General features: G+C 35.7%; 3 protein-coding genes across 3 annotated transcripts in view; all 3 read left to right on the top strand.

The window, feature by feature from the left end:
* The window catches only part of LOC306987630 (uncharacterized protein), a 45,268-nt gene continuing 18,950 nt past the window's right edge, over positions 1 to 26,318 (top strand). Inside the window, exon 1 of the mRNA XM_079592063.1 lies at positions 1 to 134. Coding sequence (XP_079448189.1) covers positions 133 to 134 — 2 coding nt within the window. The 5' untranslated portion in view covers positions 1 to 132. The remainder of the gene's footprint in view (positions 135 to 26,318) is intronic.
* LOC306986980 (uncharacterized protein) lies at positions 5,482 to 15,440 on the top strand. The gene is made up of 6 exons (XM_079590842.1): positions 5,482 to 5,614; positions 7,371 to 7,414; positions 12,472 to 12,753; positions 13,037 to 13,282; positions 13,375 to 13,446; positions 13,532 to 15,440. Coding segments are annotated over exons 1-6 (777 nt in total). The 5' UTR covers positions 5,482 to 5,612; the 3' UTR covers positions 13,663 to 15,440.
* LOC306986979 (uncharacterized protein) lies at positions 20,241 to 24,686 on the top strand. Its single transcript, XM_079590841.1, has 6 exons — positions 20,241 to 20,564; positions 21,950 to 21,993; positions 22,624 to 22,926; positions 23,068 to 23,232; positions 23,365 to 23,418; positions 23,537 to 24,686. Coding segments are annotated over exons 1-6 (660 nt in total). The 5' UTR covers positions 20,241 to 20,562; the 3' UTR covers positions 23,629 to 24,686.

Here is a 26,318-nt window from a genome sequence, read left to right as displayed (position 1 = left end):
CATGAAGCGTGCAGCACAACATCACAGTGCTCAGACACGTGCATCAGCTTTATAAGTGTGTGTACAGAACGAAACCGAGCTGAACGAGCTGTGGATTACAACGTGTTGACGAGATACAGTTCTTGCAGAACCATGTAAGTTTTTAAATATAAATTATCCAGGTTGTTTGTGTTATTATAGCTACCAATAGTTGTGTTTCTGTTTGTTTAATCGTGATATAGTGACGCGGAAATAAATCGGCATGCTGAATCAATAATTGCTATTATGATTATGCTTCTTTATTTATAGAGATACTCATTAGATTGCTATTGAATATCTAAAGCCTGTTTGTGTTTTGTGTTTTGAGTTTGACGGATCATTTTCAGAATTACAATCATTTACAAAAACCAAACATTCAGGTTATAGTTGATGTTTTTTATGTGACATGTTTATTATGTTAAATATTCACAGAAAATTAAAGTCATTGTTTAGTAATATTTGACCATTCAGGAAAGTGTTTTATCCCTGTATAAATGTGTGTCTGTGACATAAACCAGCTCTTCTGTTTTCATCATCAGGGTTTCAAAACTTCTGCTTCTGCTGGTTTGCTTTATCAAATATAGCGGTCAGTATCATTTTAATCTATAGTTGATTGTTTCTATTTTGCACCAAGTGACTTTGCTTGACATTGGTAATGGAAATCACCCAGCATATATATATTACATCATCACTGACATGACATCATTCAGTTCATCTATTAATAAACACAGTTCAGGAATTCACCTCAACTGGCTGTATTTTAGCACCTACATTTCTTTATAATGATTTTCTGATCTTCCCCTGTTCATGAATGAAGATCTGAAAGGCCAATAAGACACAATACTGTCCTGAAAGTGGACCGGGTCTTAACTGAGAATAAAGTGGGAATAATCCGCTGAATACATTACTGTATTTTTGCCATTTTGGACTTTTTGACCAGTTTTGTTTTGTTATTTCCCAGCCTCAGTCTTGTACAGGTATTGATTTGTGTGTGAACGAGTATTTGTGTGTGTGTTTTGCAGAAAACACCCCTCGATCTGTGCCGGGGAAGAAAGGAGGGAACGCCACCCTGTCGTGTGAATCTGAGGATATTTCTGATATAGTTTTAAGCAGACTCTCAAAAAAAATTCTGGATTGTCAGAATGAAAAATGTGAGAGTAAAAATAGCCGAGTGTTTAAAGAAGGATCATGTGACGTCGTCATCAAGGATCTGATCTACAGTGACGCTGGGAAATACTTTTTAAGAGTCCGTTACACTAATGATCAGACAAAGCCAAAGCAACAAATCAGGGAATATCATCTTCATATTCATGGTAAGGTCAGAGTTTTCTGGATGTCCTTCAGTGATCGTGTTACTCTTGCATGCAGATTTTAAATGTTTAAATTTTGTTCCCTTTAATACTTAATATGTCTCATGTCTTGATTGATTGACACTAGGGCTGCATAACGGTTAATCGCAACTAATCGTCTGCAGAATAAAAGTTTTTGTTTACATCATATATGTGTGTGTACTCTGTATAATAATTATGTATAAATATACAAACATGCATGTATAATTTTAAGAAAAAAATCAATTTATATATTAAGTATTTATAATTATATATAATATGAATCATATTTAAATATAAAAATGTATATAAACATGTAAATATTTTTTAAATATATACATGCATGTGTGTGTATTTATAAATACATAATTATTATACAGAGTACACACACATATATGATGTAAACTTTTATTCTGCAAACAATTAGTTGCGATTAACCGTTATGCAGCCCTAATTGACACCATTATAATAATGCTGAATGTGTCTGTGTCTCCTCAGATGAGATCTCTGTGAAGAAAGGAGAGGATCTGGAGTTGGACGTTCTGTTGTCTAATGCTTATAAAGTGGAGAGAAGCTCTAATGAAGGCTGGAAGAAGATCTGGACGAGAGGTCACGGGGTCAGCAGTGATCGACTGACTAATCGGGATGTAAATCTGACTATTAAAAAGTTTACAGACGCTGACACTGGAACATACAGAGTTCTGGATTATGAAGGAGAAACATTGATCACAGTCACAGTCACCGGTGAGAGAAGATCAGTGGAGGAGTGGAAATATAATTTTTTTAAACATTTGGACGGCTGAGGTTTATTCATCATGATTTGAACAGTAAATGTGAAACTGTGTGAGTAACCTTTGATATTCTCTACAGTTCCTACACACTCGACGAGAACAGATGATCACACAACTAATGGCACTGGACATAGTAAGTAGAACAGGAGACATTGAGAGATTTACACAATCTTTAAACAGTGAGTATGAAAATATATATATATTTTTTAAACGGTGTTCTCTTCCTCCTTCCAGATGTGAGGCTTTGGACGGTGTCTGTCGGACTGCCGGTGCTTCTGGCGTTCTGCTGGCTCTGATTATATTCACTGTCATCAAGAAACACAAATGTTTGATCAGGAAAACAGAACATAATTCCTCAAGTGGATCATGACCAAAGGATGACAATATTGTACAGTATCCAGAACATCTAGTAATGTCACTGCCTTCAGAACCATCAGATCTGCACAGGATTCTGCCGACATCTGTGTGCAATATGTATTTAATATACAACATTTGGACTGCATTCCTACTGTACACGAGATTCTGTTTGTTTACTGGGTAAAGTGGCCTATAAAGATCAGCTGGAAACTGAAAGGTGACCAATTATAATTCATGAAGTATTGTTTCTATTGAATCCATCAATTATTGTTTGAAAAAAATAAATAATAATCTTAAAGTATTCACAGTATGATCAGTGAGTCTATGACACACTGTGAAAGATAGAAAGTGCATTTATATATGTACATTTTTTTCTTTTTAAATATGCATGTTTAAATAATATGTATATGTAATTATACACAGGTTTAGCGTCTCCTGAAGTGTTCATTCCTGTGGATGAAATGGTGCATGATGAAAGTTGCATTATTCCTCGTAAATATGATTTGAAAGAGTGTGTACTGTGAAAAAATGAACAAATCACTTTTGTAAGACATGTTTTGTTAGAATTGTTTAGTTGATATTTATTTATTTATTTATTTTTGCAATTGATTTTTTTACTCTGTTCATAATTATTTGTAATATTCTGATGAAATATGAAGGTTTGTTTGCTGCATTTACAAACTCAAGCCTCTGTGAAGCGTCTCAGATCCAGATCAACTTTCTGATCATTAATGTGTCGTTACATGATCATTTATCCCGGTTTATAACCCTCCAGTATTTATTATCATTATTTATTTACTGATGTTTACTGGTATTGTTATTTTTGTATTTAATTGTTGTATGATTTGTCATCAAATAAAGAATAAAAAGGTTTTTATAAAGATATTTTTAGATTTATGAGTAAAATAAGGTCTGTGTAATCTGGTGTACTTAAAAACTGCAATACCATCCATAGTTTATTAAAGTCCCTGTAAAGGCAATTCTAAAAAAAAATTCTAAACACATTATAAATGTTAGAAATGTATTGCTAAAACATATTACAAAGACTGTGAACTGCGAAGTACTGAATTGTGGAGTTAGACCGTTAAACAGTTTTTCACCATTGCTATTTTCCGGATTTTTTGGGCGGGGCTAAAACGGGGGCTCGATGACGCACTGGAGCCCCTGAGCTCCTGGACACGCCCCTACTTGATGACGCACTGGAGCCCCTGAGCCTGGCCGCTCTCTAACAATATAAACAGAGCACATTCGCATCAGTTTGGCGCTCAATCGCGAGTTACTGTCAGTACTATTATAACTACAGCCTACAGTTTGCTAGTTAGCTATGCCTTCGTCACGGAAATGCGTACTACCTGGATGCGATCATGTACGAAACAGATCGGTGTCCTTATTTAAATTTCCGAAAAACGATCACATCAAGAAGAGGTGGATTAATTTTGTGAAGAGCCACCTTGATGGAGAGCTGAGGATCACCACCAAAACCCGCCTCTGTAGTGATAATTTTACACGGGATAGTTTTATAAACTTTCGTCGGAGACAACTGGGATGCTCTGATAATCCGCTGTTACTGGTGAATGTGGCCGAACCGACTTTCTCCCGCCTCGGCCTTCATCCTCCCGTCGCGCCGACAACTGTGCCATCCTCGGCAGTGCGTGCCCACCAATGAGGGTAGGCTGCCTTGTGTGCTTATGTTATAATTATAGTAGGTAGTCCACAGTAAGTAGGCTACTAAATTCTGCAACACTCTAACGTGATTTTTTTGTTTATTTATATGATCAATATGATTCCTTAGCCAAGTAATTTAAACTATTATCTGTTCACAAAGCAGTCCCTTCCGACCACAAAAGAGACCGAGTCTTTCATGCATAAAGTCACTCGAGAAGTTGGATGTCAGTCAGACAGGTTTCAGCGCAGCCGGCGGACACGCCCCCAGCGTTTGAGAGCAGAGACCACTGCTCATTTTTTAAAGATTTTAATAGCTTATTTTATGTACTTGCCGGCTTTTTTTGTCATTCAAATTTGGCTGGGTGGCTAATAACACATTTTTCTTTGATATGACAAACTCAGAACACATACTTAATTTTGACTTTACAGGGACTTTAAGTTATTATGCGCAATAAGATGTAAAAAAAAACTTCCATTAGGGCAACATACACTCCTAATAAAGTATTTGTAGAAAATAGATTTTTAATAAAGAAAACTGGGTTACACTTTATTTTAAGGTGTCAAAATAAAAGTCACAGTATTAAAGTTAATTGTTGAACTCATATGCAAATTATTAAATAAATAATGTACTAAATCATGTCAGACACTGAACATGATGCTGTATTATGAAAAATTTTCGACAGCTCAATCTGCTTTGAAAGAATAACCAGTAGAAGAAAATAATGACCAATCATACTATAAATAATGCCCAAATATTATTGAATTTTTGCTTGAAACGTTCATCTTTGTGGGATACTTTTGATTAGTGACGGGAGAAACTGAACGAAACTGTTTCACAAACTGTGTAAATGCAGAAAAAACTGAATAAAATACCAAAATTACAAACGTTTTATTGAAAGTTAAATCTATTAAATACATTTAACAAGTTATCTAAAATTTGAAGTGTCTGTATAATATGTGTTATTTTATTCAATTGTAGGGCTTGTTTAATGAAGAGCTTTAAAATAAATTAAATATTATTAACTCAAAAGCTTTTTTATTATACAAATTAAAATAACATTTTTATATAAAATTTAAAATAAAACTTGAAACGGATGATCTGTTTTAAGGGGCTGTTGAAAAGAATACTTGATGTATAGATGTATGATTGAGTTTTGATTTGACTGTTTTTGTTATAGATTCAAGTGTTTTTGAATTACTTTTTATTCCTCTATTGTTATTTAAAATAAAAAGGAACTGGTTTCATCTCCGCCCCCTAGTGGAGAGGACAGGGTCAGTCACTTGACACAAGGCTCCAATCCAGATTCAGAATACAGGAAGTCACATGATGAGATTCCATTTTCAGGGAAAGTTACTTTCAGTTTCGTCTTTATCCTCTCGCTCTCTCCACTCGCTAAATGCTGTAATTTATGAATTTTTCGCCTGATCAAAAGACTCATGCCGAAGTTTTACGATGTAAGTGTTCATGTTTTCAAATATAAATCCAGTCTGTGTGTTTTTGTGTGATTAAACCGATAGTTGTGTTTCTGTTTGTGGAAAACTAATCCAGCTAGAGATGCTAAAGCCGCCGCCTTTCCACTGCACACGACAAACGACAGCCGTCGGACCGGAAGTCATTCATTTCCAATGGAGAGTCGTACGGGAGCTGCGGGGAGTTCCGATCATATGCGTATGCGGAAAATTCGGATCCGTTTTGAGCTTTGGATCCGTTAAAATATCTGAACTTCTGCGGCTAGACCGTATGCGACGGCGGTCGACCGGATGTGATGTATTCTTCTAATCAAAACAATGAGCGCGAGGCTAGAATTACCAATATTTTAACTCTTTAAAGTTATTCTGTAAACGCAATTTCTGTAAAATGTCGGTTATTAAAGCTGCAGTCCGGCACTTTTTTGGGTTTAAAAATATCAAAAAAGACATTTTTGAAAAGAAACGTAACCAGCCAGTGTTCAAAACGATCTGCTTGCCTTACTTCGATTCAAAACGGTAAGCTTGTAATAATGATTTTAATTCCAGTGGTACTGGTGGATTTCCGCGGGAATTTCGAGCATGTCTTTGCGTCATTACGTCACTTCTGTACACATAGAGAAGGAGTCCCCGGCTAGCGTGTGTGGATGATGGTGGAGGTTTAGCTTAGTTAGCACTTGGTATGGCGGATCCCGAAAGTTTTAAGCGACAATCACCAGGGACAACTGGAGATTCACCAGTTGTAAAACCCAAAGACTTCGGACTTCAGATTGGCTACAGAAAAAAATAAATTTTTCACGTTTTGACGTGATATAAGCAATCGTTAGAATTAATCAGCATGATATAGCTACTGCAATGCTTCCCCCCACCCCCCGAATTTGGTCAGAACAAAAGTGAATGTTACTTACTTGTTCAGATTACATTTTCCGATGAAAATTCTAATGTTGACACTTTCAAAAAGTATACTCTGAGATTGCTGATGACAGTAACGTTACAGTATCCACAGCGACGCGGCAGCCTCAATACATTGTGTTCATCCGCGCTGTTTCATGCCGATTTACTACCCACGCACAGTTAATAATTCCGCGAATAACTGCAATTGCAGATTTCTAACAGAGATGGCGACAAAGAGGAAAAACGACGGACTGCAGCTTTAATAATTATAGCAATTAAATATTAAATATTATTAAATCAATATTTATATTGATTAGCTCTATAAAATCTACTATGTTTTTATTTTTATTTTAGATATATTTAGGGTCATTTGTTTTGTGTGGATATATTCATGCTTGCATTACATTCATTAAAATCATTAATTTTACTATTCCGAGGGTAACGGTTGCTTCACGACCAATTTCAAAGTTCCGTGCGACTGACACTAGGGGGCGAAATGCGACAATCGTATGCGAATGTCGTGTGCAGTGGAAAGGCGCTTAAGGAAATAAATCGACATGTTTTTTGCTGAACGTATCTACTACTGTGATTATGATGATCGTTTCTATTATTGGGGTTATTAATATCATTATTAGATTATCACCAAATTTATAAAGCCTGTTGTTTCTTTGAGTTAGACTGATCATTTTCAGTATTACACATTTTTATCACAAATATTCAGACTAAATGAAAGGGAATGTTTAGTAATATTTTACCGCTCAGGAAAGTGTTTTATCCCTGTATAAATATGTTTTTGATTATGATTATTAGCCTGTATATGTGACATAAACCAGCTCTTCTGTTTTCTCAGGTGGCTGAATCTGCTTCTGCTGTTTTGCTTGATCAATTATAGCGGTCAGTATCATATTTGTTCATATATTGTAACAATGTTTAATTTTCAGGTCCAGGTTGATCTAGTTATTCTCGATTGTTTCTCTTTTGCACAAAGTGACTTTGTTTGACATTTGTGTATTAATGATGGGCATTTCTCATTATATGACATCATCACACACCATGACAACCTCTCTATGCAGTTCATTTATTAACCCTTCTCAGACGGTCTTCGTTTCGGAGTCACCTCCTGGGCCCACCCGGTCAGAAGTGACACCTAAAAATGAACCTTTCTCCATCCCAGTAAAACCAATGCAATTTATTTTTGCTCTATAATATTTTTTCTTTTTAATTTTGTAGTTTGAGAGAATTTTATTGAATTTATTAATATTTATGCAAAATTTATGGTCTATTTTTGCCATTGAAAAAAAATAAAAATATATATATATTTTGTTTTTGTTTTTTTTATGCAGTATTTTAGTTTAATATAGAGTCTCTAGACCTTCAACATTTTTTTTTTTTGAAGCAGATTAGCACCATCTGGTGAGAGTATGGCGAGAAAGCGTAGAACCATGTTGTAACCACTAGATGGCATAAACAGCACTCTATGGAGAGGGCATGTGACTTCCCCAGCTGTTTATGGACACATTTACTTTTTTATTTTTTTTGTGGATTTGAATATATATATTTAAACAATCTCAAAACTATTTCCTATCAAGGTTTAGATATATATTTTTTAGAAATAGTGATTTAAAGTGTTAGTTTTTGCATTATGATTAGTCAAACCTATACATTGTGTGATTATTGACACAAATGTCACGCTATAATGCTACATTATAAATAATACAGTGAGGTTATGTATTAATACAAAATAAATACTTAATAATAAATAGATACTTAGAAAAGTTGGCAAATGTGCAAATGCAAATGTGCAGTCTTCAACTACAAAATAAAACCAAAATAGACAAACATGGATATAATCAAAAATAGAATGTTACAAAAAAAATTGATACTTAAATAATGAAAGTGCATCAATTTTTCACTTTTGTTTTTAAAACGTTGAACTTTTACTTTACTCTTTTACTAACTCTCTCAATTATTTGCTAAAATAATGACAAAACTGAGAAAAGAGAAACATAATAACAGCAACAACAATGACAATTATTGACGGTGTAACTGTCCTCAAAATCTTTTTTTTAAATAGATTATTATTAAAACAGACTTTGTTGGATTGTACATGCATCATGACAGACTCCAACAAGGTCTGTTACAATAATAATGATGTACTGGCACTAGTTGTATATGTGTGCATGCAATGTATTTTTTCCCTCGGGGCTTGCCGTAGATGCACACTTGGTACTGGAGTGTCACAGGGTTTTGGAGTTAGTGATCTGATGTGTGGAATATAATAAAGTGGAGAAGACTTCAAACTGCTATCGTTTATTATTTTCTCATTTCTGTAAGTGTTAGGTGAACCCTGTACGAACACTCTGTTACATTATTAAAGGGTTAGTTCACCCAAAAATGAAAATTCAGTCAGTAATGACGGTAACACTTTACAATAAGGTTCATTAGTTAACTACATTAGTTAACATTAACTAATAATGAACTACACTTATACAGCATTTATTAATCTTCTTTGTTAATGTTAATTTCAACATTTACTAATACTTTATTAAAATCTTGTTAACATGAGTTAATGCACTGTGAACTAACATGAACAAACAATGAACAGCTTTCTTTATATTAACTAACATTAAAAAAGATTAATAAATACTGTAACAAATGTATTGCTCATTGTTAGTTCATGTTAGTTAATACATTAACTAATGTTTAATAAATGAACCTTATTGTAAAGTGTTACCGTAATCACTCACCCTCATGTTGTTCTAACCATGTAAGTCTTTCGTTCATCTTCGGATCACAAATTAAGATATTTTTGATGAAATCTGAAAGGCAGTCTCACTCCTCCATAGGCTTTCAGAGGGACCCGAACTCGCCGGCCCAGAATAGTTATTAAAACATCGTTACAATAGTTCAAGTGACTACAGTGGCTCTGCATTAAGTTTATCATGCGACGTCAATACTTTATGTGCGGAACAACAACAAAAATAACGACTTTATTCCACTATTCATTTCCTTCTCTCTGGGCCTCGAGTAAGTTAACGTAGTGTTTTAGCGCAGCGCGTCTGTGTTGCACGTCACCATGCAGACTCCCTATTGGCCGACGCTGGTCATGTGTGTGATGCGTGGTCGTGCAACACAGCCTATGGAGGAGTGAGACTACCTTCAGATTTCATTAAAAATATCTTAATTTGTGATCCGACGATGAACGAAAGACTTACATGGTTGGAACAACATGAGGGTGAGTAATTACTGACTGAATTTTCATTTTTGGGTGAACTAACCCTTTAAGATTATTAAAACCATATTAATAAAGTTGAAGTCTATTTTCATCACAGAAGTCTCCCCACCCACGAATAGTCAATGCACGCGAGGTGTCTAGATTATGCGCATGACTCAAACGCTGGCAGACACAGCAGCAGTTGTAGGCAGGTATATTGATCATAAAATCAGAATTCGCTTGTCATGAATTATTCATTCATTCATTTATGTCACTTGTTTAAGTTATCTAATATGTGTAAAAAAAAAAAACTTGTTCGGGGGCCCCCTGGTGGCCCTTAGTTCGCTTATGCCCCGGGCCGACCCTGGGGGTCATTTTTGACCAAAGACCACAAGTGTGACAATTTTTTTTACGACCACTTAGCATGCTCGGATCATGACCTCAATTTTTTTGTGTGTTCACATACCTAATGCCATAAAAGTCACCAAGTTTCGTAACATTCTGATGAAGCTTCAAAACTATTTTTTTGTAATCAAAATTTATTGGTGTGTATGTGTATAAAAGTGTGTTTGTATGTGTGTGTGTCTGGGTGTGTGTGTCTGTTTTGCACTCATGATGTTGTAGAGTGTCACCCCTTTCCTGCGGTGTACTTTTTTTTTGCATTGTAGCAGATTTGTATTCACTACACAGTAGACTTGTAGTCAAGACCGCCTAAACCGAGACCAAGACACTACCAAGACCAAGACCAAGACCAAGACCAAGTCAAGACCAAGACCAAGACCAAGACCAAGTCAAGACCAAGACCAAGACCAAGACCAAGTCAAGACCAAGACCAAGTCAAGACCAAGACCAAGACCAAGACCAAGTCAAGACCAAGACCAAGTCAAGACCAAGACCAAGACCAAGACCAAGACCAAGACCAAGTCAAGACCAAGACCAAGTCAAGACCAAGACCAAGACCAAGTCAAGACCAAGACCAAGTCAAGACCAAGACCAAGACCAAGACCAAGACCAAGTCAAGACCTAATCGAGACCAAGTCAAGACCAAGAACAAGAACAAGACCAAGACCAAGACCGAGTCGAGACCAAGACCAAGACCAAGACCAAGACCAAGACCAAGACCAAGACCAAGACCGAGTCGAGACCAAGACCAAGTCAAGACCAAGACCAAGACCAAGACCAAGTCGAGACCGGAGGAGAAAAAAAAACAGACTAGTGTTGAAGCTAAGCAATAACTTGTATGAATTCAAGAACAGCAGCATACTAGGTTTCAGCCACAGTTTACATTCAATACACATTAGACGGTATTACTTCAACTTCACAGGCAGAACAACACAGACACAGACCATGTCGTGTGTGTGACTGTGAGCTCACTGTAAATGTTTTTGCAGACTGGGTGAGATCAACTGTGTAGCAATCGCATGACGGCTGTTACTGCACTATTAGAGGATTGAGACTCCCTTAACTTGTGTGTACTGTTGAGGACTGACATGACTGGTACTGGTTCATCTGACAAAACATCAAACACCTCCAACACCATCTTGCTCCTCCAACAACTGTCTAAAGAATGAGAAATATGTAACCAATCGAAATTATACTTAATGTGTTGATTAAATAGTAACATCAAATTAAAGATATACACTTATAAACTTGGATTAGGCCTAATGTTTAGTCAACACAACGGAGATATGCAGATGACATTTAAAACCATTTATTTAGTCTAACACCATCTTAAATACAATACTGTAATCAAACAACACACACACACCGTTGGCGGTGCGCTCAAAGTCATCTGTCAGTTTTTAAATCAAGTGATCAAAGTGCTGGTTGCGCTGCGATCAGTGGCGCGGATACAGTGTTTTCTTGTGTGGCTCGCACACCATAGTCGCGCACACCACACGCCGCACTGTCTTCACTCGGACGCGCGCTTCAATCCGTTGCGGATACTCTCTATTCGTTCTGGTGAAATCACAAAACATAATGCACACAAACGTGTCGCTGCTTGATATACAACCACTGATGAACATAATCGGTTTTGATGAGAAAAAAAAAACTATACGAGAAAAAAAAACACACTTTACAAGTGCGGATTAAAACCCAGAATCTTTGACACGGATGGAGAAAGTTCTACCACTGGACCATTAAGATATACATTGTTCAAATAGGCAAAACGGCTAAGTTATGTCACAAAAAAATACATGCATGTGATTGGTTGCATTTGAAGGGTGCGAAATAATAATAATGTTGCATTATCGAACGTTGTGTCGTCGTGGATATTGTGTATTGTATTGCTAAATCCCCCCACCACTATGTCGGTCTGAGACAGCGAGACCTAGACAAGACCGAGACCAAAGACCGTCAAGGCCGTGACAAGACCGAGACCACGTAAAAGTGGTTCTTGGTCTCCAGACATATACATCACCACTACATCTGCACTGACAACATCTGATACAGCTTTACACTGTTGTCATCAACATTTGAAATATTAAAATGTGGCACAGCTAAAATTTTTGGCTCCATATTACCTACAATGTTATATATATATATATATATATATATATATATATATATATATATATATATATATATATATATATATATATATATAAATCTAATGAACTAAAATTCACTACATTTCATGATAAAGTTGATTACAGAGAATAGAGAGAAACAATACATGTATTTTTCTGAATTTATTCTTTGTATTTAATTAATTGTATTCTGTCTGTGTTTGCAGGATCCCCTTCTGCAGCTGTGACGGGGAAAAAGGGAGGAAACGTCACCCTGTCATGTGAACCTCAGCCCAGAGATATTACTCGAATTGTTTTAAGAAGACTGTCAACAAACATCCTTGATTGTCAGAATGAAGAATGTGAGAGTGAAAATGGCCGAGTGTTTAAAGAAGGATCATGTGACATCATCATCAAGGATCTGAGATACCGTGACGCTGGGAAATACTTTATAAGGGTTTATTACACTAATGCTCAGACAGAAGAGTACCACCATATTCATATTCACGGTAAAGTCAAAACTGATCAAACCATCAGCGTGTGCTTTCATGATTTCCTGATAATGTTAAAAGTTTAATAATATTACTATTGTGTGCAGGGCAAAAACAGCATAAATATTAAATGTAACAATTATTCAATATTCAGAATAGCTGATTTCATTATAGGCTTTTCAGTGCCTGGTTTTTATATTACTACATTCAGTTCCTTTAATCCTAAATATATGTTTATGGTCTTGACTGATCGACACTATTATAATAATGAATAATGATGAATGTGTCTGTGTCTCCTCAGATGAGATCTCAGTGCAGAAAGGAGAGGATCTGGAGTTGGATGTTCTGTTGATCAACGCTGATAAAGTGGAGAGAAGCTCGAGCTCAGGCTGGACAGAGCTGTGGACGAGAGGTCACGGGGTCAGCAGTGATCGACTGACCGACAGAGACGAGACTCTGATCATTCATGAGTTCACAGTCAACGACACTGGAACATACAGAGTTCTGGACTCAGATAATGAAGTCTGGATCACAGTCACAGTCACCGGTGAGAGAAGATCAGTGGAGGAGTGGTAATATTATATTTAATCAGTAAATTAACACTAAACTGCATGAATAACCTTTCAATATTCTGCACAGAATCTAGTCTAGACTCGAAGGGGAATCTGAGCGACACAGATGAAGACGACACTGACGACACTGAACACTGGCGTGAGTAAACATGAGCTTTACAGGAGTTCTTCAACACTGGATTTAACATAAAAAAAAAAAAATATCTTCCCACTTTTCCCTTCAGCTGTAGATTACTGGGTGTTGATTTTGACTCTGGTTTTGGTGACTCTGCTTCTGATGGTTTTGAGGGTTCCGGCTGATGTCGTGATAGACAGACGTCGTCATAGAGGTCCAGTATTATATCGGTTAATATAGCCGTGTTTCCACTGTCACTTCCGGGTCGTGATTGGGTCGGGACAAGCGGACTGCGGGTCGACTGGGGCTTGAGGAGGTCATGAACAGAGTTTGTCTGAGTCTGGACACATCAGCGCTGGATGAGTCCATGTAACATCAGCGTTAAACACTTTAACATCATCTACCTCAGAACTCACTTTCAGAGACCGCAGCGAGAGTCTGAAGAACTCCTGTTAGTGATCCGATGTGGATTATGATCCCCGTAGAATAAGGCAGAAATATGAATACGTGTGTGCTGACCATTACCATAGTAAACATGGTAAATATAACCGCTTGAAGAAATCAGAGACATCATCTGCTGTCAATCATGTATTTATTATATCTGTCAGTGCGTCTCGTCTCTATACCGGGCGAATAATGTGTCCTCTTTCTGTTGTGAAATAACCAGTTTATTTCTGTGTGACTAATGTGCAATATTGACACAAGTTTATGATCAATGTATCACTTTTCCTTGTAAACCCGTGGGTCAAACATCGATGCTTGGGGTTTAAATCTTCAAGTAAACAACAGAGGCCAGCAGACGGCCGCTCTTATCATGTTCGTTCTGCGATCTCTGTTTCCAGTGATTTATTTCTGATTAGTTTTCTGATAAAACTAGCATTAGTTGGTGAAATGATGTGTGTGTGTGTGTGACGTTGGTCCAGAGAGGTGTGTTACGGGTGTGTTTAGTGAAGCCGTGGAGCTTCAGGCCGACGGTGGAAACTCAGCTAATGATGATTTCTGCTGAGGAACTGTGGATCATGATGAAATTGAGCGTCAGCGTCAGTTCTGGAAGGCCAGGTAGTCAAGACGCTGCATCGCTATTTGCTAACAACAGCCTCATCAGCTGATCTGCTCCAGCTGAGCTGCATTAGCTGGTGTACTCCCCTCGCAGCTAAATGGCTCGCTCAAACAGGGCGCCCTGTTTAAAGCACTTCAGTTTGCGTCCCGTCTACTTGCTTGCTGCTCGCTTTGCTGCTGCCCGCCACCTCCCCTGCTCCTCCTTGTCGTGTATAACATGGCTGTTAAGCTAAATTTGAAGATGAAGAAAGGAAAAGAAAAAATTTATATATTCATCATTGTTAAGTAAAGAGATTTGAGATCAAAATGATTGCAGCCTATTGGTTGTGAGCACATAGTGCAACCTGGAAGAAACAAGGAAGCTGATTGGCCATTGAAACTGCACATAGCACATATATCCAGGTGTGTGTGATTACCAGCAGGCAGAGAGATCTTTGTTAACAGTGGATGTGCTTCTCCGACCCAAGGTGGTGGTTTTGGTGGTTGTAAAGCCAAAAGAGAAAGATTGTTCATTTGCATTGTGACGATTGAGTTTGGAGTAAACCACTTGCTGAGTTTGTTCAAAGACTGCTGGGAAAGGCCACAATGTGTTCATCAACTTTGAGATGCTACTGGTAGGACAAAGATTAATTTATTGAGTGCACTACAGATGTTGTGTATGTTTGGAAGTTGTTTGTTGATGCTAGCAATTTTAGCATCTAACATGTTAACTGGACATGTGCACTGAATGATTTTACATTGCTATGTAAACTGTGAATATTTTAACAATGTTGTTTGTACTTTAATATCATTGAATGTACATTGCTCTCAATACTGTATATAGTGACTCATATATTTATATTTATTTATTTCTGTATAGGTTATTAAGCTAACCATCTGAAATGATCATTGAAACATGTACAGAAAGATCAAGTCATTGTTGAGAGATTTCCAATAAATTGCTTCGACGATGAAGAATCAGATCTTTTGAGTTATTCCATGCACCCTCAGAAGTTGATTGAAGCCTTTTTTAAGTTTGGGCAGACATTGAGGCAAAGAAACCCTGATAACTTGACAATGGCATTTGCTTTGTCATTGTTGCCTGCTCTGTTCCCGGGGGAATAATTTAGCTTTCCCAGTCCTAAACTGTGTGAGCATTCCCTTATGCTGCTGTTGTCCCAGAACAGAGCCGTACCGCCAAATTTAGTTCAGAATTATCAACTCGAATTGCAATTTATTCAATAAAAATTCTTAATTTTTATTGTCTGTGTGTTCTTGATGTTATGGACCTGACAGAACTAGCTCTGGAGTTCAGTCTCTAGACAGTTCTCTGCTGTCTCGGTCACTGGTCTCGGTCACTGGTCTCGGTCACTGGTCTCGGTCACTGGTCTTGCCAAATTGCTCTCGACCGAGTCCAGTAATGTATGCTTTATTCTCCTTCAAAACAACCATTTCCTTCAGAGGAATCCATCAACATATTTCTGCAATATTTCATTTTCAGTGCGTATGAACATTTGCTGCAGTCGTTCCTCAGGAATCTGTGTGTTACTGAATCTGCATTTAATATTAATGAAGCCTTAAAAATCTAATACATTAGGAATTATTGTTTATTTTAATCCGTAAACTGATGACTGTGAATGTGTATCTGTGTCAAACATACGACAAACAGTGTGTATGTATATATATATATAGTTGTGTTAAAATGCAGTTTATTCTATTACAAGTGTGCCTTCTGATATATATAAGGGCTTATATGATGTATTTAACCACAATTATATCCTTTTAATGAAAGTGTTGTATAATGTAAAACACTGATATTGTTTAATCATTTAGTAGAAAATGATTTATAAAGAAAAGACACTGCAATTGTTGTTTTAAAATCATTTATTGGAAGAAAATGGTTTATGCTGAAAAATAATTAGTGAAGTAATTAAAACACTGGATCTTGTGTTTTGAGCATCTATAAGATAAAAGAATAGAGTAGAGAGAAACAGACTGTATTAGAAAGCATGGTAACACTTTACAATAAGGTTCATTTATTAAACATTAGTTAATGTATTAACTAACATGAACTAACAATGAGCAATACATTTGTTACAGTATTTATTAATCTTTGTTAATGTTAGTTAATATAAATAAAGCTGTTCACTGTTTGTTCATGTTAGTTCACAGTACATGAACTAATGTTAACAAGATTTTAATAAAGTATTAGTAAATGCTGAAATTAACATTAACAAAGATGAATAAATGCTGTATAAGTGCAGTTCATTATTAGTTCATGTTAACTAATGTAGTTAACTAATGTTAACTAATGAACCTTATTGTAAAGTGTTACCGAAAGCATATATTGAATATTAAGAAAAGAATGCAAGTATTACCAGTTGATGTGTTGCAGACGAGACGGAGGAGACGCAAAGGGTCCGCACACGCAGAAGGAGAACGAAGAAGACAAGGGCTTTGAGGGGTGTGAGAAAGAACTGATGATAATTCAAGACTTCGGATTGGACAAATTGTCAATGAAAGATTGAATATGAGATACGGGGATGTGATATTGAGTGTTAGATGTCCTTGCCATTGCGGTCCGAGTTTGGGAACTGCTTATTTTTATGCTATTGTATTTTATTTTTATTTTATAAATTAGTATTTTGTATGAAAACTAAGTAACCTATGTAATAAAAATACTTATAATTGAGAATTAAGAAACAAGCCTGCCATTATGTCACATGATCCAGAACACGTCTCTGAAACACTGGAACCTTCTTTCTAAATAAAAGTCACAGTATTAAAGTTAATAGTTGAATTCATAATGTGAATTATTAAATAATTAACAAAATCATGTTAGTCACTGAACAGCATGCTGTATTATGTATTTATTTTTCCCGACAGCTTCATCTACTTCGAAAATATAACCAATAGAATAAAATGACGACCAGTCATACTATATAAATTGCCAAATATTATTTTTTTTCCTCTGGAAATGCCAAAAACGATGTAAATGCAGTGAAAATTCAGTTAAAACATGCATTAAAAAACACCTTTAACCAACCAATTACAAATGTCTAATTAACAGTGAAATCATCATTAAATATGAAGTTCTGTATAATATGTGTTTATTAAACTGTAGGGCTTGTTTAACGAAGAGCTTGGTTAAGGACCAATACAATATTATCAACTCAAAAGCTTCCTTTTTATTATACAAAATGTGTCATTAAAATAAAACCTGAAATTGAAACTGGTTTTAAGAGCTGGTAAAAAATAATACTTGCTGTATTAGATGTAAGATTGATTTAACTGTTTTTGTTATATTCAAGTGTTTTTGTATGACTGTGTTTTCCCCTATTGTTATAAAAAAGAAAAGTAAAAATAAGTGTTTGAGAGATCTCCGCCCCCTAGCGGCGAGGACAGGGTCAGTCACGTCACGTGATGCGCAGGAACTACTTTCAGTTTCGTTTTATCCTCTCGGTCTCACACTCGCTAAATGCGGGTTTGATGCCTGATCAAAATACTCATGTCGAAGTTTTACTATGTAAGTGTGTTTGTTTTAAATGTTTTGAAAAAATATATCCAGTCTGTGTGTTTAGTGTTACACCGCAGCTGTTGAAGTGTGTATGTTTTGATCACTGTATTATAATTAGGGGTCCAAGCTGTGATATCAATGTTGTCCACTAGAGGAAGACACAGAATAAAGAAACGTTTAAAGGAACACGCCGACTTTTTTAAATAGCCACTGTACATATATTTATATTCTTTCTTTGTGTGTTTTGCTCTACTCTTACCTATACACACTTTTTGTACTGAATAAATGGTTCAGATAAATTAAATACATTTTAAATAAATAAATTTGATCAGAAAGTATTATCTGTGATAGGGAGCAAATCTTTTAATAGTTTATCGCAGTCAATAAGACAATGTTCTACTTATCACACTTTTAAAGAACATCTAAAGAAGTGGCTTATGATAAATCATGAGTGCAAATATTTTTCTAAGTAATTTTAGTAATGTGTTTTGGGTATTGTTTTTTAGTAGTGTTGTGTATAGTTGAGTATTTGTTCTTGTGTATACGTATAGCCTACCTAGTAAATTAGCAATGTTGCTATAATCCGGCTTGTTTACATTGTGTATTTTGTACAAATATTCATTAATTTGTACAAAATACACTTTGTCCCTATCAAATAAAAACTAACTAAATGTATCCGCTCATTGCACGGTATTCATCTAGACTTGTGGTTCTTTGGACAGCACACCAATTATATGTATTTCTTTTTAAATGTCAATTTTAAATCAATGTTAGACCCCTGTACCCCTAGAGTATCTCGGGGGTCGTAACATGATGAATAGCGAACTGTGGACTGTCTGGCCAGCATTAGGACCTAATTTAGGACAAAAGCTATTACAAAATGACATTTCTTAAATGCATAATCTTAACTTGTAACGGTTACTTTATATATATATATATATATATATATATATATATATATATATATATATATATATATATATATTAGGGCTGACAAAAGATTAATCATGATTAATCACATCCAAAATAAAAGTTTGTGTTTACATAATATATGTGTGTATACTGTGTAGAATTATTATGTATAAATACACACACATTCAAATATATATTTAAGGAATAATTGCATTTATATACTGTATATACATTTATATAATTTATATTATATATAAATATAACCAATTTTCCTTAAATATATACATGATTGTGTGTGTTTTTATATATATATAAATAATTATACACAGTACACACACATATATTATGTAAACACAAACTTTTTTGGGATGCGATTAATCGCGATTAATCTTTTGACAGCCCTAATATATATATATATGTATATATATATATATATATACACACACACACACACGCGCACACACACACACACACACACACACACACACACACGTAGGATAAGTGTGTGGATAGATAGGCTTTGTGTGTGTGTGTGTGTGTGTATGAGGAGAAGAGATAACTCTCCTGAGGAACATGTCATTCACTTGTTTTGGCAACACAGAGACATTTTGGTCAGTTTGTTGATTTTTATCCAATCTTATTTTGTGACCTTTCTTTCTGTTTTAAAGATGTTTTCTTTGGTTTGTTTGACTACTCAAAAGGGAAAACGGGACAATATCACATAATTAATCTGTGTTTCCTTTTAGCTAAATTTCACATAGCCTAAATGTACACATAAGCAAAAATGTAGGCCTACTGGCTCTAAACCTCTTCTCTATTCAAAGATGATCTAGAGTCTAGACAAATACATGGAAACTATCCAAAGCTCTGTTAATCCCAAACCATTGAAAACAGTATATCTCTATATTCATCCATTTTGTCCTCTTAAGGTAAATACATTGCATTGTTCTTGTTTTTTTGTTATCCTGGCAATTTATTTGTGTCTGTGCATCTTTTTTGTTTTGTTTTTCCCATGTTTATTTGTATTACTTTAATGCTTTGTAATGTTTAGCCTAATACAAAAAAAAAAAAAAAAAAAAAACGGTCTTAACTTTAGGACAACCCCAATGGTGTCTTAACTTCAAAATGAGATGAAGAACAGCGATGTGACGGAAATTCGTGCAGACAAATTATGTGCAGCACTTTGACGACAAAACCCGAATAATTACAGAGTACAGACTCCTACGAAGTAAAAGCTTTTCCTTTTCTATTAAGGTCATCAACACTTCGCTACTTATTCTGTTTCTCTATTCTCCCGCTCTTCCGTTTAGCTTCATACCAGCTGTTTGCGTGCTGTTGGTTGCTTAGTAACAGACCTGAGAGTTGATTACCGAACTCGATGGAGGGGTTTAAGATTACTAACTACAGATAAAATTAGATTTTGTAAGATAGGATAAGAATCCTAAATCAATTTAAGATTTGCTTCTGTAATACGAATTTGTGAAAATCCGAAATTAACTCAAGAGAGAAAGTTTTTGTAGTAGCATAGGCTAGGCTAAACGCACCCAGATTCCCAATCTCTGGAAGCGCGCACATGTACTTTCACTTTAACACGACCCTTTAACTACCTAACTATCGCTAAACCTTCAGTGATTTATGAAGCGTTGACTCATGTGCTCCACTTAGCCTATACCATGTAAGTTTTCATGTTTTAAAATGTGTGTTTTTGTATTCTTAATTAAATATTTGTGTTTTTTGAATGTGGAAAACTAAACTTGCTAGCAATGCTAAGGAAATAAATCAAGGTCTTCATGGCTATTGTTATCCAGTCGTGTGATTTATAACACGATTTATATTAGTCAAGTTTTTAGAAACGTTCAAAGCTTTGAATAGATTATGTCGTTGTGATGTGTATGTAGGCGATATACTAACTAGACTATTCATGTAAATATTTTTCTGTGGGATAAATTCTGTGTTAGATTCCAGTATATTACATTGATTACGGTAATAAGTTTGTAAATGACCACAAGTGTGCTTGGAAATATGGCACTGATGAAGGGTTGAACCCTAAAACGTTTTGCGCACTTTGCACTGTTTTGCACTTTACTTGTGGCCTCTGGACAATTAAATCTTGTGAGCTTTTTGGCTAATTTTCGTGTGCGGATCTAGTTTTTTTTATCTATGCACCTCAAGAAATTATTGCATTCATCTATTTGGGACAGGTATTTTGCGCTATGCCTTTCCATCCCTTTGATTTCAGTAGTTGGGTAAATAACATGGCTAATTACATTAGATAGGAATCTGTCTTGATGACAAAAGCTTCCACTGTAAAACCCGATAAGTAACTCAACTCAAACCGATTGAGGAAACCGATTGCGGCAAACCATTTAAGATTAAAAATAAATACATATGAGTATTGTTAACTTATATATTGAGTCATATTCACTCATAATTTAGTGTTGGTTTAGTCAATCATTTTGAGTATATATATAACTTGAAAAATTTAAGTTCATTCCATTAATTTAAACTAACTGGTTTGAGTTAATTTAATAAATCTAATCAAGTTTAAACAACTATATAGCTACTCAAATGGTTTTAGGAAACCGATTGCGGTAAATTATTTAAGTTGATTTAACTCAAATTAATAAAGTTATATAAGACAAATCAGTGTTTCTCAACCCTGTCCTGAAGGACCCCCAACACTGCACGTTTTCTTTGTCTCCCTAATCAAACACACCTGATTCAACTCATCAGCTCATTATCATCTCATCATATGAATCCGTGGTTTACGTCTAGCTGTTCTAAATGCACTGTAACCACGGCTTCACGGACTAATTACTTTAATACACTAGAATCATTTGGAAAACGTAGAATTTAAGATTCCGATTATAGTTGATGTTTATGATTGAATATTTAACATGTGTTAAATATTCATGCAAAAGCTTTAAATAAAACATGAAATGGAAAGTTTAGAGTTAGCTGTATTGTGGTCAGAAAGGTTTTTGACTAAAAAAGAAATTCTCTAGATAAGTTTCTTTGTGAAGAATCTGTCACCAATCTGCCCTTCTGTTCTCTCGACAGGCTGACTCTGCCGCTGCTGTTTATCTTTATCAGTCATAGCGTCGGTCAGTATAATTTTTTGTTGATAAATCATATTTTTTTATTTACAGTTCTATGTTGAGTTATTTTAGATTGTTTGTGTGTTGCACCACTAAAGCCAAGTGACTTTTGTTTTTCATTTGAGGGCTGATGATGAATATTACATAATTACACATCATGATGTCACTGACTTATTTATGCAGTTCATTTATTAATAAACATTGTTTGGGCAGGAATTCACTACAACTGTGTTATTGTCATGAATGAGGCTTGTGTGTTAGCTCTGAAAGACCACTAAGACACAAAATTCATAAGCTAAACAGAAGAAAGCGAGAATAACCAACTGGGATTTAGATGGAAAATGACAATGTTTTTGCATAATTTAATTTCCATCAGCAATAGACCATGGCTCCAGCCAACAACCTTAATCTTTTCAAATCTTTTCATATATTTCTGGTGCTCAACATCGGGGAAACTCATTGGATGTGGATGTGTGGGGTGGTGAAATATACTTGACTTAAGCAACATTATTTTCATTTCTATTATAACTCTATTTATAACTGAATAATTCTGATAACATTGATTACTGAGAATAGACAGAAATGTCACATATCATTGTCATATTGATGATTTATATTGAATTAATCTGTTTGCAGAAACCCCCCCTGTAGTCAAACATGTGGAAGGAATAAAGGGAGGAACCGTCACCCTGCGTTGTGGACATCCGGCCGAAGACATTTCTCATATTCGTGTTGTCCGTCGGGGAAAATCCACACGCTTTTCTGACATCCCTGCGTGTCTGAATGAGGAAAATAATCATGAAAGTGGACGAGTGTGTAAAAGAGGAGCATGTGACTTCATCCTGATGGATCTAAACTTCAGTGACTTTGGGAAATACTTATTGAGATTTTATTATAAAAATTCTCCAAAAGAGCTGGAGTTCCATCTTCATGTTCATGGTAAAGTCCAAACCGATTACACAAGGAATGTGATAAAAATTAAATAAATGATTTAAGCTTATTTTCCCTCTTAATCCTTAATGTGTCTCGATTGACTGACACCATTATTATAATGATTAATGTCTTTCTGTTTCGCCTCAGATGAGATTCCTGTGAAAAATGTGGATGATCCGTTGTCCAAAGCTGATAAAGTGAGAAACACTGAAGGCTGGAAGGTTTCCAAGAGAGTCCATGGGGTCAGCAGTGATCGAAGGAATGATAGAGATGGAAATCTGATCATTAATAATTTTACAGTCAACGACACAGGTGAGAGAAGATCAGTAGATGTTTAGAAATATTATTTTGTAAATATTTGGACAGCTGAGGTTTATACATCAAAGATTTGAACAGCAATTCGATGCTAAACTGTGTGACTATCCTTTGATTTATCCTCTACAGAATCTGGCTCAAGACAAAAACTGAACAGCAAAACCGAGGACACCAAAACACGTGGTAAGTAAAGCAAGAGACATTGAGGAAAAATCTTTAACAGAGAGTTTGAAAATGAAAAAACATTTTTAAAACAAAGAAATGTTTTCTCTTCCACCCTTCTTCTTCTTACCCGCTGTAGATCATTGGGGTATTTTAGGGGCTGTGGTGACATTTGTGTTGGCTGTGGTCGTTCTGATTCTGCTTGCTGTTATTATCAAAAAGATAAAATGAAATGCAATGAAACCTGCAACACGGCTCCTGGTAACTTATCTTCAGAGCCAGATTTGACAGCCGGGACTTAAATCTGCGGCTCAAACTGCAGAAGAAGCACAATGTGTGGGCAAAGTCCTATATTATTACTATAGGTTTAATCATGGCAATTGGTTTTTGTAATTGTTTTAAAAAGTTTCACTGTTTTAGCACTACTGTGTTAGTTCTTCTACTTTTTTAGCATAACAATTAACTTTTAAGAAATTTATGTGCATATTTTACATTTTATCTGGGTTTTTTGTTACATTTCTTTAGTAATTTTATCATTTATCGTAGGTATTGTTCGTATTGTTTATGGCTTATGTACAAATCATTGCACTAATGCCTTAACAAATTCCTTTTTCGTTCCTTACGTGGCAATAAAGGTTTCTGATTCTGTTTCTGAATCATTTAATCAAAATGTATGGTTTACAAAAAGATAGCATTTACATTTTACCTTGAAAAAATGTATATGTGCCTATTAATGCCTCTCTCTCTCTCTCTCTCTCTCTCTCTCTCTCTCTCTCTCTCTCTCTCTCTCTCTCTCTCTCTTTCTGTTTTGTCTAAATATTCTCAGAATTTAGGTTTTGATGCTGTAGACTGAAAAAAAAGCAATTTTAAAACAGTGTTAATACAGCTAATAAACCTTATTAACAAATCTTGCACCAGTACATGATGGGAACACCAGTATTAGAAAAGTTTAGTAGGTTTTACTTAATTTTATATCGTTGATATTTATGCTTTAATTTCTACAAGCTTGAATTGAGTAATAATATAGGATTAACTCAAATTATTTTTATTTTTTTCTGTAGCATTTAGTTCACCACAGAATACTTTTGATCAGTTCAGGCTGATGCGATCTATCTATGTCACGTTTGGTTTTGGGTTTGGTATCACAATCAAGTTTTCATGTCTTTTATTTTATATTGCCACACAAATGTTTTTTTTGTTTGTCATGTGATTCCCTTGCCATATTGTGCAAGTAAATGCTGCTGTAAATAAATACATTTTTCTGTAAATAAATAAATTTCCTCACATTCATATTGTATTTCCTTATATATATATATAACTTCCTTTAACCTGAAACTTAAACTAGCCAAGTTCAAGTCTAAGTCAAGTGCTGTAGTTTATGTCATGGTAATATCAAATAAAAATAATCAATTGAGGTTATTAGCTCCTTATCGCTCGCAGACCTCCTCTGCTTCAGGACTGTGACCCAGACTTCAGTCTCCTCAACGCTCACATCCTCACATCCATGAATCTTTAGAGACTAGTGACGTCATTCAAGCTTGGGGACAACCTCTTCATAAAGTCGTGACGGACGCCTCAAAGACGGGTCGGGTCACTCTATGCGACGTTAGGCCGGCCTTCGGATCCTGGATGGAGCCAATAAAGTCAAGTCAAGTCATCTTCATTTATATAGTGCTTTTAACAATGTAGAGTGTTTCAAAGCAGCTCTACAGAGATAAACGTATAATTTAAGGTAACAGATTGTTTTGTCTTTATAGCGGTTCTTGAATAAAGATATTTTCCAGCTAAAATTAGTTTTGATTGATTCACTTCCGTCGCAACGATCATTAGTTATTAAATTAGAGACCGCTAAGACGACACCGTTCTCTCTACACAGACTTTACACTGAACCTGTGAGAAACACTGATGCTCACGTGCGCATCAAGAATTAATTCTATAGTTATGTGTGTTTAAATGTGCGCAGGTTTGTAATTCCCTTCAAACTTGTCTTGGATTTTGATACAGATTTTTATTTTATTTTATCACTTCGGGGTAGATACGCTTCGGTATAGCTACGTTGAGACTAAGCATCATTCAGTTGATTAGTGATATTCTCTCACAGATGATGTTGTTGCCTTTTCCATTACATTGGTCTAACTGATCTAACTCCAGTTACTCATGTCTCCCGCTGCTATCCTGATTATTATTAGCAGTTGTATCTTCAGGATCTCTTTTGATCGGAAACACTACCAGCTTTACTCGTGGATATGGAAAATGAAAAATATGCTTGTCTTTTTGACATTTTGGCGATATGAACTTATTTATATTAGAATAATTCGCCAGGGATATCTCTCTCCAAACTTGATCCAACTCTCCAAACGCTACGCTTTGTGCAAAACAATAAGCATAAGCACCAACCGATGATACTGATTTTGAACTTAAGAAAACTGGTCAAATATATTTGCTGGGGGCCGGTAGCAAAACATAACCTCCAAATACATTTTCCTTAACCCGTGCTCGCTCTGTGTCTCACCCTGGCATGAAGCGAGTGTTTTCAATTCATTCCTATGATAGCTGAGCTTTACGCTCACGCACGAGAACCGAACTGAACTGAAAACACTCGCTTTACGCCAGTGTGCACACACCATCACCATGTAAAGCAGTTGTTTTTGCCAGATTGCTTAAAAACAATGGCGGAACGCAAAAGTCCAAAATTGGACATTTCCCGGAACAGGATCCGGCTCAAATGAACCCTTTAGAACCGAATGTGTCGTCGCCGACACAGATCAGCAAGTGTATTCATTGTACCGTAACTCTTCAAACGTTTGCACTATCAAAACCATTCAAATTGCCCCTGATAGTAGACAACATGCACTTTTCGGCAATATACCGCTTATTACGGTAATTTCATGCTTTCCGTCAGCAAATGACAGCGGGCTTTC

This window comes from Phoxinus phoxinus (genome assembly GCF_949152265.1).
Source record: "Phoxinus phoxinus genome assembly, chromosome: 19".
Classification (NCBI taxonomy): Eukaryota; Metazoa; Chordata; class Actinopteri; order Cypriniformes; family Leuciscidae; genus Phoxinus; species Phoxinus phoxinus.
This window is presented reverse-complemented; position numbering and strand designations above follow the sequence as displayed.

Bases quoted from the DNA above. Each gene is read 5' to 3' on its own strand.
- LOC306986979 (XM_079590841.1), top strand. The intron at 21,994-22,623 runs GTCAGTATAATT...ATCTGTTTGCAG, and splicing joins CTTTATCAGTCATAGCGTCG to AAACCCCCCCTGTAGTCAAA. The intron at 23,233-23,364 runs GTGAGAGAAGAT...TATCCTCTACAG, and splicing joins TTTTACAGTCAACGACACAG to AATCTGGCTCAAGACAAAAA.
- LOC306986980 (XM_079590842.1), top strand. The intron at 13,283-13,374 runs GTGAGAGAAGAT...TATTCTGCACAG, and splicing joins GATCACAGTCACAGTCACCG to AATCTAGTCTAGACTCGAAG. The intron at 13,447-13,531 runs GTGAGTAAACAT...TTTTCCCTTCAG, and splicing joins TGACGACACTGAACACTGGC to CTGTAGATTACTGGGTGTTG.